The 16,161-nt window shown below is 41.3% G+C and overlaps 1 protein-coding gene and 1 long non-coding RNA gene across 3 annotated transcripts; one reads left to right on the top strand and one right to left on the bottom strand.

Annotated features, from left to right (window-relative positions):
* The first annotated feature begins 314 nt into the window (after positions 1–314).
* LOC129138279 (uncharacterized) lies at positions 315–15,169 on the top strand. 2 transcript variants are annotated; one of them, XR_008541435.2, is made up of 5 exons: positions 315–399; positions 2,268–2,407; positions 5,824–5,981; positions 6,937–7,174; positions 13,255–14,176. It is a non-coding gene; the product is annotated as an uncharacterized LOC129138279 (long non-coding RNA). The 2 variants fall into 2 exon arrangements; XR_008541436.2 differs by lacking the exons at positions 315–399; positions 2,268–2,407 and adding an exon at positions 2,647–2,770 and having other exon boundaries at positions 13,255–15,169.
* LOC746498 (RWD domain-containing protein 4) lies at positions 9,403–11,929 on the bottom strand. Its single transcript, XM_054675094.1, has one exon. It carries the CDS (start codon positions 11,753–11,755, stop codon positions 11,189–11,191), a length of 567 nt encoding a protein of 188 aa, XP_054531069.1. The 5' UTR covers positions 11,756–11,929; the 3' UTR covers positions 9,403–11,188.
* Positions 15,170–16,161: the final 992 nt, after the last annotated feature.

The following is a 16,161-nucleotide window of genomic DNA, read 5'->3' as shown; positions in this document are numbered from 1 at the left end:
AAAGGGTAGATCTTATTAAAGAGAGGGTTCAAGGGAGCTACTAGAAAGGATTGGAAATGACAGGTGGCATAGGGGCTGGAGGGAGCTGGAGTTCCCTACAGATGCCCACCATGGCACTGAGTGGGTTAGAGGCAGCGTGGGGCGTGGGATTGAGGGGTTAGGTGAGGGCTGCAGTGAGGGTGGGCACTGGGTGGCAAAGGAGAGAGGGAGAGAGACAGACAGAGAGAGCACAAACTTCTGCCCCCTGAGGGAGGGCATCGGGAAAGGGGTGTGGGGAACAGAAATGCCAAAGCACTATTGTGAGGTCATTTGCTGTGGAGTATGTGCCGTAATTACTGACCCGCACCCCACCCCGCCTCTCTACCATACTTTCCAAGGAGCCCACAGTGCTTCTTTTGTGTGAGTGGATTCCTTTGGCAGACTTGAAGAAGTCCTGAGGTTACAATAGTGTAAATGGGGAGATCCAAGGACAGGATGCAGGGTCCATGAGTTGACATCTTGGGTCGTGATATTAAAGGGGCTGAGCCAATGGCACTTCCATCTCCAAAGGGAAAGGCCCCTGCTGACTTCTGCGGTCTCGAATCAATGGCTGAGAGATTCAGTGTTAATTCAGAACTACCCACTGTTTCATTAGACCTGCCCCTATCCCCCAACCCAGAGGGGTGTGGAAAGCTTTGCATTGGCCAGGAGTTGTGGCTCACGCCTGTAATCCCAGCACTTAGGGAGGCTGAGGCGGGAGGATCGCTTGAGCCCAAGAGTTTGAGGCCAGCCTGGGCAACATAGGGAGACCCCTGGGGGTCACTACAAAAAAATTTAAAAATTAGCCTGGCATGGTGGTGTGCAACTGTAGTCCCAGCTACTCGGGAGGCTGAGGTGGAAGGATCATTTGAGCCCGGGAGGTTGAGGCTGCAGTGAGCCATGATCGTGCCACTATACTCCAGCCTGGGTGACAGAGCGAGACCCTATTCAAAAAAGAAAAGAAAATAATTTAAAAAAAAAAAAGGAAAGGAAAGAAAGGAGCAAGCCTCCTCGCCTTTTGAACCCAGGCACTGGCTTTCAATCTCTTTGAGAAATTAAATTACACCTCTAACATCCTGGTACACTCAGCAAGTCACAGTAATCTTATGGTAAAGTGAGTGCACATAGAATCCTACTTTAAGCAAAGGGCTGTTCTTTCTGGGTCCCATCTACTATAATGGCAGTGGTCATGGTCTATTTTGCATGAAAACTCTTATACATGATTTTGTAAAGAAGGTTATAACAATATTTTTCTAATGATGCTTGTTTGCAATAAAGTGATTGTAGAGCAAGATAATCACTTTATTGCAAACAAGCATCATTGATAATTATTTAGATACATTCATGCATCCTTATGACAACCCTTTAGATATGGGTAGATTACATTTTGAGACAGCAGGGTGAGGTCTGTCATGGGTCTATAAGCCAGTTAGCATGATAAGGGTAACCGCCATCATCCCAGCTCCAAGGCTGTAAGTAAGGGATGTATGGGACAAGAATCTGTTTGCCTGGGGAGGCTGAGGATGCGCCACTGTAGTCAGAATGCTATTGTCTAACCATGGGGTTGATGAAGCACATCTGGTCCAGTGAGTTGTTCTCTGTGCAAATCCAGGCTAGCCAATCAGCAGAACTGCCAGGCCTTGGGTGTGTAAAGCTGGGACAGGAGAGGGGGGAATCAGAGGGAGGAGAGGCTATAAGACTGGTTTCAAAGATGTCTGGAATGGCTCCACTATCTTGTCCTTAACATTTGCCATTCTCCATTTGGTAGCCTCTGCAGATGGCTGCCAGCCACCCTGCATGTGTCTATCTTCAAGACTTCCTTCTATATCTAGATATGTGAACTTGCAGGATCTGCCGTAGGCAGGGACTCCGGTCTGAATTTCTTCCCATCTGAGCACACCATGGATGTGTGCCAATGTGGTGGTAGGACAAAGACTTTAAACCATTGACTTATTATGGGAGTCAACACAATGGGCAATCTAACCTATAGAAAACAACAGAAAAACATTTTGAAATGTATACATATTTCAAAGGCTACTATATATAGAAGTCTTATCCCTCAGTGCCTCTGGGGGATAGGATTCATATATATATATTGAAGCCCAAATATCTATATGTTGAAGTCCTATCCCCCAGTACCTCTCAGAATGTGGCTGCATTTGGAGAAAGGGCCTTTAGGGAGGTAATTAAGGTAAAACGAGGTCATGGGGAGAGGGGGCTTTAATCTGATATAACTGATGTCCTAATAGGAAGAGGAGATTAGGAAACAGACAAAGAGGGGTGACCATGTGAAGACTCAGAAATCCGCCGTCTATGAGCCAAGAAGAGAGATCTCAGAAGGAACCAATTCTGCTGACACCTTGATTTCAGACTTCCAGTCTCCAGAACTGTGAGAAAATACATTTCTGTTGTTGACGTCACCCCTCTATGGCAGCCCTAGTGGAATAATACTAATGACAGTGGCTGTCTTAGCAGGGCCTGTAGCTCCTTTCATGTTAGGAAACGGCTCCCTCTGCTGGGTCTTTGTGTTAAAAGCCAAATGATGCCCTGAAAACAATGACTCATGTTTGGACGGTGCAGAACAAAGTGCTTAGATTCTTCTTTTACAGAATCTATATAGAATAAAGAATGTAGAATCTTTGTAGAGTTCTTTGTAGAATCGTTCGCCTGTAATCAGGGTTGATATTGACAATATTTAGCAACTGTTGCGGCTCTCTACTGTGTCTGCCATTAACCCTGTGGATGCTGGACTGTGAGGCTGGGCTGGGGATGGTCCTGGGGTGGGACTGAGTGGACAGGGTAGTGTGGGGAGGATTGAGATGGGGACATTCAGGGAAGTGACTGTGTACCAACCAGTGCAGGAGGATCAACCAGGCTGGAAGATACAGCCTCAAGGCTGAAGATCCGTGTGTCATCATAAAAAAATAGTTTCCTAATATCTGTTCTATAAAACTATCTTTTTATAAAACATCTTCAACTTAGTCTATTGCTCCTGGAAAGAGCCCACAAACAAATATGCTCTTATAAGCAAAAAATCTCTTCCTGGTATGGTTCACTGCTCTCCAAGACATATTCCTTGTCAGTCGGATTCATGCTATTATCCTCACTCTCCTCCTGGCAGTCAGGTTGTGTTGCTGAAACTATAAACACCGCAAGTCTGGAGATAAGATTTGGTGAATTGCAGTTAGAATGTTGAATTTTCTATCACTTTCCGCCTTGTGTTATTGCTACAAAACCAAACCTATCTATCACGCAGCAAGCGCTAACCACAGCAGCCTCTGTGTTTCTACCCTAGTTTTTGATTCTCTATTGTCCTAGTCTCTTGCAGACTAGAAATTGTAAGAGGAGGCATGGTTAATTGAGGGTGGGGTAGAAAGAAGGAAAAGAGGAGGCTAGCAGGGTAGAAACATAGATGATATTGACACATTGAGAAGAGATTGCTAATCTACCATCGTCATTGCTGGGACTCGAGAAGGGCCTTACTGGGATCCAGCCAGGATTAGCTCAGCCACTGCTGCTGTGGTTAGGGTTTGCTACATGATACTCTTTTGAACACATGCCATGGGGACAGTTCTGCACTTCTGCTCCCGTCTATGGTGTGACAAGGCCGGCTCTGTTCCCTTTTTCCTTCTTAGTCTTAGCTTTTGAGATGCCATGAAACTGACAGTACTGGTTCTGATTATGTGCAAAAACTGGATTCCAACTGCCAAGCATTTCTTTCTCAACTTCTTATTAGCTGCAACTTAGTGGTCATTCAACCTTGAATAAAACAATTTCACCTGAATATAAAAACACGTTTAAAATTAAGAAATTGCTTGCTTACACAATATATTATTCTTTCTTTTTCTGGCATCTTCCTTGCGGTTTAGATGTCATATCGTAACTTCTCCTTCCCCAAAGGGTCAATCCAACTCTAGTGTCTTGTTCCATGTGGGTCTTTTGTTCCTTCCACCCATAATCTAAAGGTCCCAAGGCACTTCCCCTATCCTCCCTCAGCCAAGCTTCATCCTTGGGCTCTGCCCTAGAGTAACTCAGCTGACATCTTAAATATGTCTGATCATGCTAGTTTGTATAATTCCTGTTTTCTGCATGCAGACTATGTGTTTTTTCTAACACACCAGCAAATATTTAGTAACTTTAAATTTATGTGCCAGTATTTTGCAAAGTGCAATGGGGGGGTACAAAGAATTGAAAACCTGATCTCATCAACTGGAGTTGACTACACATATGTAGGTACGGGAAAGAGTAAGATATAGAGGGTACCACCTGTAGCTGGAGTACCTCCAGCACCGGGCGATGCTTCCCACTTCTCTCCTCTGTAATGCACAGGAAACATTATATTTCCAAATATGATGCATTCCCATGGGTAGCAGTTGCTCTGCCTCTTTCCCAACCAAGAAAGCCTATGGAATTTAGGGATTGTTGGGATGTGATCAAAGGGACAACCTTAAATATCCACTGTTTCTAAGAAGGATCCTTTTTTAGACACTTAGGAACAAATTAACTTATCCCCCTTATCCTGCCCAGCATCCATCAGTGGGTTAGGGAGGTATGGCTGAGGATGGCTGGCAAAGATAGGGCCATTTTCTGCATACAGATCACACTGCAGAGAAATAAACTGAGTTCCCTAGCGGCCTTTGCGTCTGCACTGCTGATTGCAGTTGGTGCCACACTGTGCCGAGTGATAAGCTCTTGAAAAGGAGCAGTTGCGTCATGTCCTCAGAGGAGGACTGTGTGGAATGTTTGTGTCTGCATATTCAAGCTTGTTGCCAGATCTGCTGTTTCTGGGCCTCTCTCATTCTCAATTTCCTTGTGTTGAAAAATGAAGATATGAATTCCTCTCTCACAAGGGCTGCTGTGGAAATTCAATAAAAGTAATTTTGTGAGAGCTTTTAGCATGGTGCTAGCATTCAGTGGTTGGTTGCTCAATAAATATTTGCTGGGTGAAAAAAATCTGATATTTACTTCAGAGTTCACTATGTCATTTTTCTTAATGAAAGTATATCCAAGTAGATAACTTGCTAAAATAAGAACAGGTGGAAACTATCTTAAGTGGAATTGCCTGAAGAAGAGGTGTGTCCATTATCATTGTTTTGTAGACTTTAGTTCATCGAGCATATCCCTCGCTTCCTTTCCTTCTTTATAGGGTTCCACAAGGAGCTTTGCTGTGGGCGAACTGTTAGCTGGAGCTGTGATAATTAGGCCAAGGTCATGCATCTGTCCCTTGTGGGCCAGTTAGCTCAGCTTGGCTCCATGTCCATACGCATTGATCTTAACCCAGCGGCAGACTCACAAGTGTGTGACCGCATCCCAGAGGACTGCGGGGGAAGGGTTTCTGTGGATCAGGGCAAATCGCTCCTGCCGGAGAAGCACCTTCATGGTCAGCGCTCTTATGGTTATTATGACCTGAAGGTGGCGCTGTTTCTCAAGGAAAACTGGCGTAGGGTCGCCGACAGTCTATTTTAAAGTGAGTGTGAAATGATAGAATGTCAGAGTTGGAGAGAATCTGCGAGGTAATCTTTGGATCGATTTCCTCACTTTCCAGCCAAGGAAACAGATCCAGAGGGATAAAACTCTTGTCAGAAGTCACACCACAGATTCATGAGAGAGGCATGGCTAGACACGGGCCTCCCAGGTCATAAACTTTTACAATTTTCACTGCACTAAGGGTTTCCTGATCCTAAATGGTATCAAGCAATTAATAATGCTTAAAAGAAAACTGAATGAATCATTGATAACTAACCTGGTGACATTGTCAATGAATTAAGTTACTGAATTTCAGATGTCTGTTATTTCTAATCACAGGTCAGATTCAAGTTGTTTTGGCTTTTACTACAAAAAGCATCTTTACATATATCTGCAATTTAATGGATAATTTATTTTCCCTTTCCATACATCTGAAAGAAGAAACATAATTGGTATGAACGGCACTTAATTCCAGACTGACTTCTTTTGAACTGTAGGTAAGCATTATTTGTTTGAATGATTACAATTGAGACAAAATGTGGGTTTTTAACAGCTGCTCGCAGATTGCAGGCTGATAATGACAGTAACTCTATGGCAGCTATTTGTAACCCCTGCCCTAGTTCATAGAAAGAGAAGCATATTAGACAGTGGGCATGGCAAGTACCTCTCCGCAGGTGTGTACGGAATCAGAATTCAACTTTTAGAAGATTTCTGCTCTGAAAACAAATTATTTTTTAAAGTAAGTTTTTACTTATTTTGGGGGGTATGGTGAGTACTTGGGAACGTGAGAGAGTGTTTCCTACTTTTCTCATGGTGAGAGTTGACAAGATGTGAGGTTTGGAGCCTGTGTTGTAGAATTCAAGGTCATCAAAAAAGGCAGGTCTTGTGGCTCTGCTTGAGGCATGAGTTAAAACTTTTCTTGTCATCCTGATCAAATACAGTTGTAGGCGTTGTCTCAGGGAGATTAGCACCCTTTCTCCAGTTCATCTTGGACAGGTGGTTTTTATTATTCTTGCATTTGGTTTTTATCCTCTTTCTTTCAGAGCTAAGGGAGACTCATCAGAATGGATGGTTTCTGAAATAGGAATCTATTCAAGATTTAGGAATATAGAATTTTTATTTTTTAAAACACATTACATTTCATTACACTGTCCAATGATATAACAGAACCACAGACTTTTCTGGTTGTGTCCTGCTCTTTATTTTTACCTGGATCCAAGCTTTCTTCAATGATTCTCTCTCTCTCTCTTTTTCTTTTTCTTTCTTTTTTTTTTTTTCTTTTTTGAGTTGGAGTCTTGCTCTGTCACCCAGGCTGGAGTACAGTGGTGTGATCTTGGCTTACTGCAACCTCTGCCTCCTGGGTTCAAGTGATTCTCGTGCCTCAGCCTCCTGAGTGGCTAGGATTACAGGTGTATGCTACAACGCCTGACAAACTTTTGTGTTTTTTGGTAGAGACTGGATTTCACCATGTTGCCCAGGCTGGTCTCAAACTTCTGGCTTCAAACTATCTGCCTGCCTCAGCCTCCCAAAGTGCTGGGATTACAGGCGTGAGCCACCATGCCCTGCCTCTCTTCAAGGACTCTCTTTGCTGCATCGGCATCACCTGGTAACGTGGTAGGGCTACAGAATCTTGGGCCCCACCTTGGACCTACCTAATCGTCATCTTATTCATTGGTGTTCCCTTCGCCAGGTGAGTTTTGCACTGACTAAAACACACAGATCTATCAGGTGAGTGGAAATGGCAATACTCATTTACCTTAGTTCCGTCTTTATTTTACTTTCAGTGTTTTATCCTTGTCCATGGAGTCACTCTCATTCATGCAGTTCCACAAATATTTTTTAAGGCCCACTCTGTGGCAGACATAATACAAAGGGCTGAGAATAAAGATGAAAAAAATCATTTACTCAAAGTATGTAGTATGTCATCCAATGATAAGTTATGGAGGAAAAAGCAGGCTAAGGGGGCCGGGAGTGTGGGAAAAGGGTGCAGTGGTATACAGAGTGATCAGCGAAGCCTTCTCCCAGGAAGGGGCCTCTGAGCAGAGAAGGGGAGGACAGAAGGAAAAGTCACGTGGAGGGCTCAGGGAACTACCTCCTCTGCCCTCCAAAGCCACTAGTGAATCGCTGTGTGCGAGGGTTGCCACATTTAGCAAAAATACAAGATACCTAGTTGCATTTGAATTTCAGATCAACCTTGAATATGTGTTGGGTATAACATACTAACTTTTTTCTTTTTCTTTTTCTTTTTCCTTTTTTTTTTTTTTTGAGACAGAATCTCACTCTGTTGCCCAGGCTGGAGTGCCGTGGTGCGATCTCGGCTCACTGCAACCTCCGCCTCCCTGGTTCAAGAGATTCTCTTGCCTCAGCCTCCTGAGTAGCTGGGATTACAGGCACCTGCCACCATACCCAGCTAATTTTTGTATTTTTAGTAGAGACAGGGTTTCGCCATGTTGGCCAGGCTGGTCTTGAACTCCTGACCTCAGGTGATCCGGCCGCCTTGGCCTCCCAAAATGCTGGGATTACAAGCGTGAGCCACCGTGCCTGGCCTAACTTTTAATATTAAAATACACATATATAAAATTTAGTACATATACTAGTACATAGTACATGTACTAAATTATATTGTAATGTTTTTAGTATGTCCCATACAATATTTACAACATATTTATTTATACTAAACAAATTCATTGTTTATCAGAAATTAAAATTTAACTGGGCATCCCATATCTGTGTGACCCTCTGTGTGACCGATGGCTTGTGGACCAGACCATGAGCTTGGGGAATGTCCTTCTCAGCAGGACCATTTCCCTTCTCAGTCAACCCTCACCTTGTTCCCTAGGCTCTGGGCAGGGTCATCTTGAAGGCGGCCATCTGTGGCCTTGTGTTAACTCCACAGGTGACACCTGGATTCTGTAGTCAGATAAGAATGCGTGCCTGTCTTCTATAGCCAGCTAAGCATTTCCTAAACTAAACACTCCTAAAAAGTCTTCTCTAGTGAACAAAACACATCTTAGAATCCTCCAGGAATATACTCCATTGTGAATGGATCACAGTGGGGAAAAAAAGTGAATTGTTCCTTTGTCCATCTAATGTTTGGGAGAAACTCATGATTTATTTTGCAGCCAAACACACACGCAATCCAGTTTGCAGTTTTCCAAAGGCTATTTCTGATGTGGGATGTGTGGCTCCTCCCACCTCTTCCTGGTATAATCTATAGCATAACATCTGTGTGTCTATGCTAAGAGTCAAGCCATTAACCTCCGAATTTATTTATTTATTTGAGATGGAGTTTTGCTCTAGTCGCCCAGGCTAGAGTGGAATGGTGCCATCTCTGGTCACTGCAACCTCCGCCTCCCGGGTTCAAACGATTTTCCTGCCTCAGCTTCCCAAGTAGCTGGGATTACAGGCATGCACCACCATGCCTGGCTAATTTTGTGTTTTTAGCAGAGATGGGGTTTCACCATGTTGGCCAGGCTGGTCTTGAACTCCTGACCTCAAGTGATCCACCTGCCTTGGCCTCCCAAAGTGCTGGCATTACGGGTGTGAGCCACCACACCTGGCCTAACCTCCGAAATTTAAACAAGGGGAGAGTCTCCTCTCCATTTATTATTTTTGTAAACCATAACTACTGGCAGGTTTGTACCTACTGAAATAACAACAAAGCTATGTCAACTTTTAGTAATTGCCTCTTGTAATGCCCAAGCTTGAAGGGAAGGTCCTGGAACTCAAAGCTTTTGTGTTTTCCAATCAGGGAAATGATGACTGTAAACAAACTACCAGACTTAGCCAAGGTAGCCCAATGGGCTGGTTCGCCACCTGCTCTTATAATTCCAAACATCTTCCATCACAAGTTAAAAATTAGTGACGCCCAACACAGCAAACTTTAGTTATGTCTTCTTCTTTTTTTGTGTGTGTGTGTATAATTCAGACTTTATTGCTTATTAATTATGTCACTCCACAAAATTTTAAGTAAACAGACATTGAGAAAATATACTGGGAGTGTTAAACAGATGACGGCAATATTGATAAGGCTGTTCAAGTGTTTTACATAAGGTAATAAGAGGCACCACCATCACCAGAACCCCTAGAAATTTGTACATTTCATATAAAAAGAGTAAAAATAGTTCATTGGCATGTAACTAGCATCATTCTCTGTAATCTATGAGCCATAATAAGCCTGAACAATTTCAGTCTCTTCAGAGCAAAACAAAGTATTTTATTCCACTAGCAGATGTTTCTCCAAAAACAAAAAACAAACCAATACAACCACAAATACTACCCACACACAACCCTGAAACATAAATTGCCATATTCCAGTGGTCCTGAATTTTAACATGTTTTGCTGTACATTAATTCAAGAAATAAAATGAGAAACAGCTTTGAAAATGAGATTAACTCCTTTGCTGTAATTATACTTACTCTATAATTCAAACTATTTAGCTGAAGTGAGTTAACGAGTAAAAACCGCGGATACAGCTCCAACTGCTCTTAACTTCTTTAAATGTTTACTGTTCTATCAAAACTCAGACCCAAGCTGCACAGGTGTAACTTGAGGCACTAACAATCTCCCTACCAGACGTAACAGTTTTGTGTGTTCTTAAAGCTGGGCGCATATACAAAATCACTGTACATCACACATAAACATCAAAAACTTTTCTTGGCACAACTAGACCAATAGTTTCCTCTATTATTATTACTTTTAAGTCAGGCATGTGTAACAGTTCAGCATTTAAAAGACTCCCATGTATATGATTAAAAAGATGCTCAGGTTGAGAAATATATTTGAATACTTGAAAAGACACTCCAAAAAGAAACAAGACTTGAAATGTGGTTTTATGTTGAACCATTTAGGAGACCTCAGTTATCCAACAACTAAAAGCACACAACAGCAGATAAATAGGGTTTTATTAAAATCAATGTCTCCAACAATATAAAAACTAAGTATTAAGGCATCTTTTACTCCCATCCTGGTATATGCAAGAGAAATGTTTTAAGGAAGGGCCAGCATTTCTTACTAAAATGCTTTCTAGTGTATTTGACAGATTTGTTTTTATATTCTCCTATTCCACATATCACTCAAAGCACTCATGATCAAACATCTTGACCCAAATCAAGAGAAAAGTATAAATAGATATTAATTTATTAAAGGGAAGCAGTTCACCTTTCAAAAATTAAAAGAAACTACAAAAAGTATCATGTATAAAGTTCAAATACCAGCATTTAAATTTCTCTGAAGCAATTTACGGTTCAGTAATTAAGCAAAAGAAGAGATGAAGACTTAAGATAAGAAGCCTATTAATATGGATTGCACTATGGAACTGTTCACTACTCGGCTCCACTGGGATGATAGTTTGAAAAGGGCTTCATACTCCTTTAAGAAAATAGCACATCCACCAGGATAAGATCATTTAAATTAACACTGATTCTTATTCCCCATGCCTGTCCCTTTATAAAGCTCAAGGGGCTTCATAAAGCATACTAAACAGTAACATTTTCACCTTTTATTAAGGCAAGTTTGTGAAAATAATTTAATACAACCAGATCTCTTCATGAACTTTCAACTTACAACCTTTTTAATGTAAGAAACATACAAAAAATTGTGTTTTATAAAAAGTCGCCTCAATACCAGAAAATAGTAATGAAAGATTTTGAACCCAGTTTTACTCTTTAAAGAATGCTCTTTCCTTGTCTCAAATTCCAAGTGCTACTCATCATCCTTAGAGCCAGTTTTGCTTAAATGCTTCACAACATCAACCCAGTTCCAGCCTCGAGGAAGTTCTCCTTTGTGATCTGTTTTGTCTGCCAGCTTACGCTTCTGGGCTTTTGAAAGTTGTTCTTTTTTGTCTTTTTTCTTACTTGATGGGGCTGTATTAGGAGTTTCAATTGAGATGATATTGCTTATCGATGTTGCGGAATTAATGGGATTGTGATTCTCCATGAACTGCTCTTTATTGTCTTTGGCATATTCAAACAATGTATAGGTCATAGCGGTTCCAAGATTAGCTTCTACTGCTTCCTGTAGCTTGGCTAATATACTCTGCTTTACAGCTGATGATACGGTGTTGTTAAAAAAAGCGTTCATAGATAGAATTGGAGGTGTTTGGGGATATGTTTCTGTCCAGGAAATCTCTATTAACAAGGCTTTGGGATCACCATTTTCACCTATCCTATATTGAAAAGAAACTGGACTTAATTCCTGGAAACTTTCATCTCCTTCATAAATAGAGCGTAATGCTTCTAGTTCCATCTCCTGGTCCTCGTTGGCATTCATCGCGCTGGTCGCGGGGCGCCTCCTGAGCGGACGGCGTTCGCAACAACGAAGAGAAAGCGAGGGCAGCGGCCCAGAGGCCGGGCGTCCCCCTTTCGCGCCTCGGCTGTGGGGTCGGCACGGTCTTGGCACTGGCAGACGCCAATTGCGCGCGCCCCGAGCCTCGGCAGCGCCCCGTCTTCTTCTTCTTCTTCCTCTTCCTCTTCCTCCTCCTCCTCCTCCTTCTTCTTCTTCCTCTTCTTCTTCTTTTTGAGACAGAGTCTGGCTCTGTCACCCAGGCTGGAGTGCAATGGCATGATCTTGGCTCACTTCAATCTCCGCCTCCTGGGTTCATGCAATTCTCGTGCCTCAGCCTCCCGAGTAGCTGAGATTACAGGCACCTGCCACCACGCCCAGCTAATTTTTGTAATTTTAGTAGAGACGGAGTTTCAACATGTTGGTCAGGCTGGTCTTGAACTCCTGGCCTCAGGTGATCCACTCGCATTGGCCTCCTAAAGTGCTGGAATTACAGGCATTGAGCCACCATGCCAGGCCTTAGTTATGTTTCATAATAACAAGAAGACAGTCTTATGGAAGGTTACAGCTGACCATAGGGATAGAGTGTCCCCTTTGATGACTTGGGACCTCCCCTCATGGCAGCAGAGACAACTGGCTGGTTGCAATGAGTCTGTAGGTCCTGAACTGAAAGTGTGACAGGTTTCTAGGGCGGGCCTGGAGTGAACCAAATGATAGGATAAATATTGCAGAAATATTTTGTACAAGTAAAATCAACACTGTGGACTCAGCTTTGAAACTGTTTAAAAATTTTTTTTGCATGCTAAATTTAAAAAATTTATTTGTGTTGCCCCCTGCTTTATTGAGGTATAGTTGACAAGTAAAATTGAATATATTTAAGGTGTAGAATGTAATGACTTGAAATACCTAAACATTGTAAGATGCTTACCACAATCAAATTAATGAATGTATTCATAATTACCTTTTTGTGTATGTGTGTTTATGGTGAGAATACTTACGATCTACTCTCTTGGCAAATTTCAAGTGTACTATACATTGTAATTAACTATAGTCACCATGCTATACATTAAGTCTCCAGACAAAACAGTTTTAAACACATTATTCTAAAGTATCCCTGGAGCTAATAATTTTTCCTAAGTAATTGGAATACACTTTGTCTTTGTTTCTTATGCTCTATTTTCAGTAAGAAAGTGTGAAGGCCTATTTGAAAATACATTAAGTTGCTGTTTAAATTAATTTGCGGCTCTATTAGAGGTATAAAAGAAGACTTTCAACTTGTTTTCTGCTGTTCTCTAAGCTAGTGGAAGCATATTTGTTGAAGTAGCTGGAATTCAATTTTTAAAACTATTTTTGAAATTTGGAATAATAAAATAAATTATAGTGTGCGTGTGTGTGTTACATTTGTATTTTTCACATTTTATAGGCTTTTCTACCTATTAGTTATGATTTGGATTTGTAAAACTTGTGCTCTGTGTTACAAACCTCAGATGATAATAATAAAGTAAAATGCTCATGAAAGTGAAGAATAAGAAAACTTACTGTTAAAATGCAAAGAAAACCAACCAACCAAGCAACCAACCAACCAACCAACCAACGAACCAGCCAACCAACCAAGCAACCAACCAACTAAGCAACCAATGAACCAACCAACCAACCAACCAACAAACCAAGCAAGCAAGTAAGCAAGCAAGCAAGCAAGCAAGCAAGCAAGCAAGCAACAAAGCAAGCAAGCAAGCAAGCAACCAACCAAGCAACCAAGCAACCAAGCAACCAAACAACCAAACAACCAACCAACCAAGCAACCAAGCAACCAATCAAGCAACCAACCAACCAATCAACCAAGCAACCAACCAAGCAACCAACCAAGCAACCAACGAAGCAAGCAACCAAGCAACCAATGAAGCAAGCAAGCAAGCAACCAACCAACCAACCAAGCAACCAACCAAGCAACCAACCAACCAACCAACCAACCAACCAGCCAAGCAAGCAAGCAAGCAAGCAAGCAAGCAAGCAAGCAAGCAAGCAAAGCAAGCAAGCAAGCAAGCAAAGCAAGCAAAGCAAGCAAGCAAGCAAGCAAGCAAGCAAGCAAGCAAGCAAGCAAGCAAGCAACCAAGCAACCAACCAGCCAAGCAAGCAAGCAAGCAAGCAACCAACCAACCAAGCAACCAACGAACCAACCAACCAACCAAGCAACCAGCCAACCAAGCAACCAGCCAACCAAGCAACCAAGCAACCAACCAAGCAACCAAGCAACCAACGAACCAAGCAACCAAGCAACCAACGAACCAACCAACCAAGCAACCAGTCAACCAATAAGTGAATTAAAAAAAAAGAACAGTTGCATTTTGACTACTCACTGGGATTTATCAGAATGAACTTGAAATAATGTAACATAACAATAAATTCTTTAAACATAAAATTTAAGTATTAATATTGATAGTGATATTAATTTTTTGTTTATATAATTTTCACATTAAAAGAACTTGGAAGTGAAATTATATATAATTTCCACATGAAGTATAGAAGTTGTGTTACATATTTATAGCAGTTTTTTAAAAAAAATAATTGTTTTCCTGTTACCAAGGTCATCCCTACACATTGTAGGAAATTTAGGACATAGAGATTAGTGAAAAGAAGAAAATAAAAATCACAGGTAACCAGAAAGGCAGAGAGAATCTCTGTGAATTTTTGTGTACACCTTTCCAGTCCTTTTATCTGTGTATATTTATTTTTTTTAAAATGGCATTGCCCTGATTCTTTCAAAACTGACATTTAATTTGTGTGTAATATGAGGAAGGGATGAAACTGGAATGCAGAGGAAGATGAGATTCTGCAATGACTCTGATAATAACAGACGAAACAAAGAACTGCTAGTCTCATGGAAAGCAAGTGATATTGTTCTCTGCTGCTTTTATGTATGCCAGACCAATAGCCCGTGACTCCCTGAAATTTTCAGCGTCAGAGTCATATATGTTTGTGTGACTTAAAGGCACGTTTCCACATGATTAGCTTTTGTTTTTTAGCTGTGATTAGTTTCAGAAACAACTGAATTTCCATATTTGACATATTTGAACTTTATAAGTTAATCACGTGGATTTAGTAGTTAAGACTCTAGCACATTTTCCTCTCTGATTTTAGCAGACGAAAGCACTTGTCAGGAAACGTCTAGCTTCAAATCTTCTGTGTCGGAGGTGTGTACGATGAAGCAGAAACTGAGAAGTCAACTGCAGTAATTTTACTCCCAAGCTGGAGGCCAGTGTGAGAACCAACTAGGTTAAAATCCAGATAAAACTAATTGTGCAGCAAAAAAAAAAAAAAAAACTTAAAAAGAAACAAACCTCATTTGTGCAATCCCTGAAAATAAACAGAAAACAGTGAGAACATGAGACTCCAGATAACAAATGTACTTATGCTTCATTATCAGAAAGATTCGCAGTGGGGCACAGGCAGGAGCCAGCATTAAAATAATAAGAACAAAAATAGCTGTGCGTCTCAGCAGGGTGTGTTACCATATTGTACTCAACACGAAGATATTAATTTCACAGTTTTCATAGATAAGTTTAAACACAGGAACCTGTCACAAATAAGCAGTAATCTCAGTGAGGATACATCAGCTGGGATTTCACAGTCTGCAATTTTTAAATTCAGCTGGATCCCAAAGGGCCAATCAATATTGGTGGCAATTATTCTTAGTATACAGTCTAAATGAAATGGGTGTGTTTTTTTCTTTTTTATCAAGGTGGGAGATTGTGATATAGAAGTAAGCAAATTCCCTTGTGGTTGGCAATTGGGCTGCCTAACAGCTGCAGCAAGTCTGCTGTAGATCTCTCTTTCCCGTTTCTCGGGAATAGTACAATAATGACCACATTATTTTAACCCTTAAATGTGAGCAATGTTTGATAGCTAGCTGGGAAAAACCTAGCATGTGTTAAACAAAGGGGGTATGAAAAAAAAATAAACAAACCAGGAGAGGCTCCCAAAGCAGCTGCCTGGGAGCATCACTTTCTACACAGGTTTTATTTACATTCTTTGGTTTCTAAGCCACAACCTCTTGAGGGCCAATGCTTGGGACACAGGTATGTTCTCATGAGGCAGAGTCAGTTTATATTCCAGAGGGAAAGGCAGTGAAAACCTTTTTTTCTGTTGTTAAAAAAAATTTCTGAAAGCCAGATACTAAATTATGCAAATCCCTCAATTTTATTCTTTGAAAAGCCTGGTTTTCTTTTTCTAAATTTTTGTCTGTTTGGGGGGTGGTTGGGGATTGGGAGGTATATTGAAGGTTGACAATGAGGAATAGAAAATCAGAGGAGAATCAAAACTCAAAATGATAGTTCAAGTTTCTTTTCCTGGTGGGGCCCAAGTTTAAGTTAGATTGAGCTAATCTTGGGGGATTT

The sequence above is a fragment of the Pan troglodytes genome, chromosome 22, assembly GCF_028858775.2.
Source record: "Pan troglodytes isolate AG18354 chromosome 22, NHGRI_mPanTro3-v2.0_pri, whole genome shotgun sequence".
Lineage (NCBI taxonomy): Eukaryota > Metazoa > Chordata > Mammalia > Primates > Hominidae > Pan > Pan troglodytes.
The sequence above is the reverse complement of the archived record's forward strand: the minus strand, read 5'-3'. Positions and strand labels throughout refer to the sequence as shown.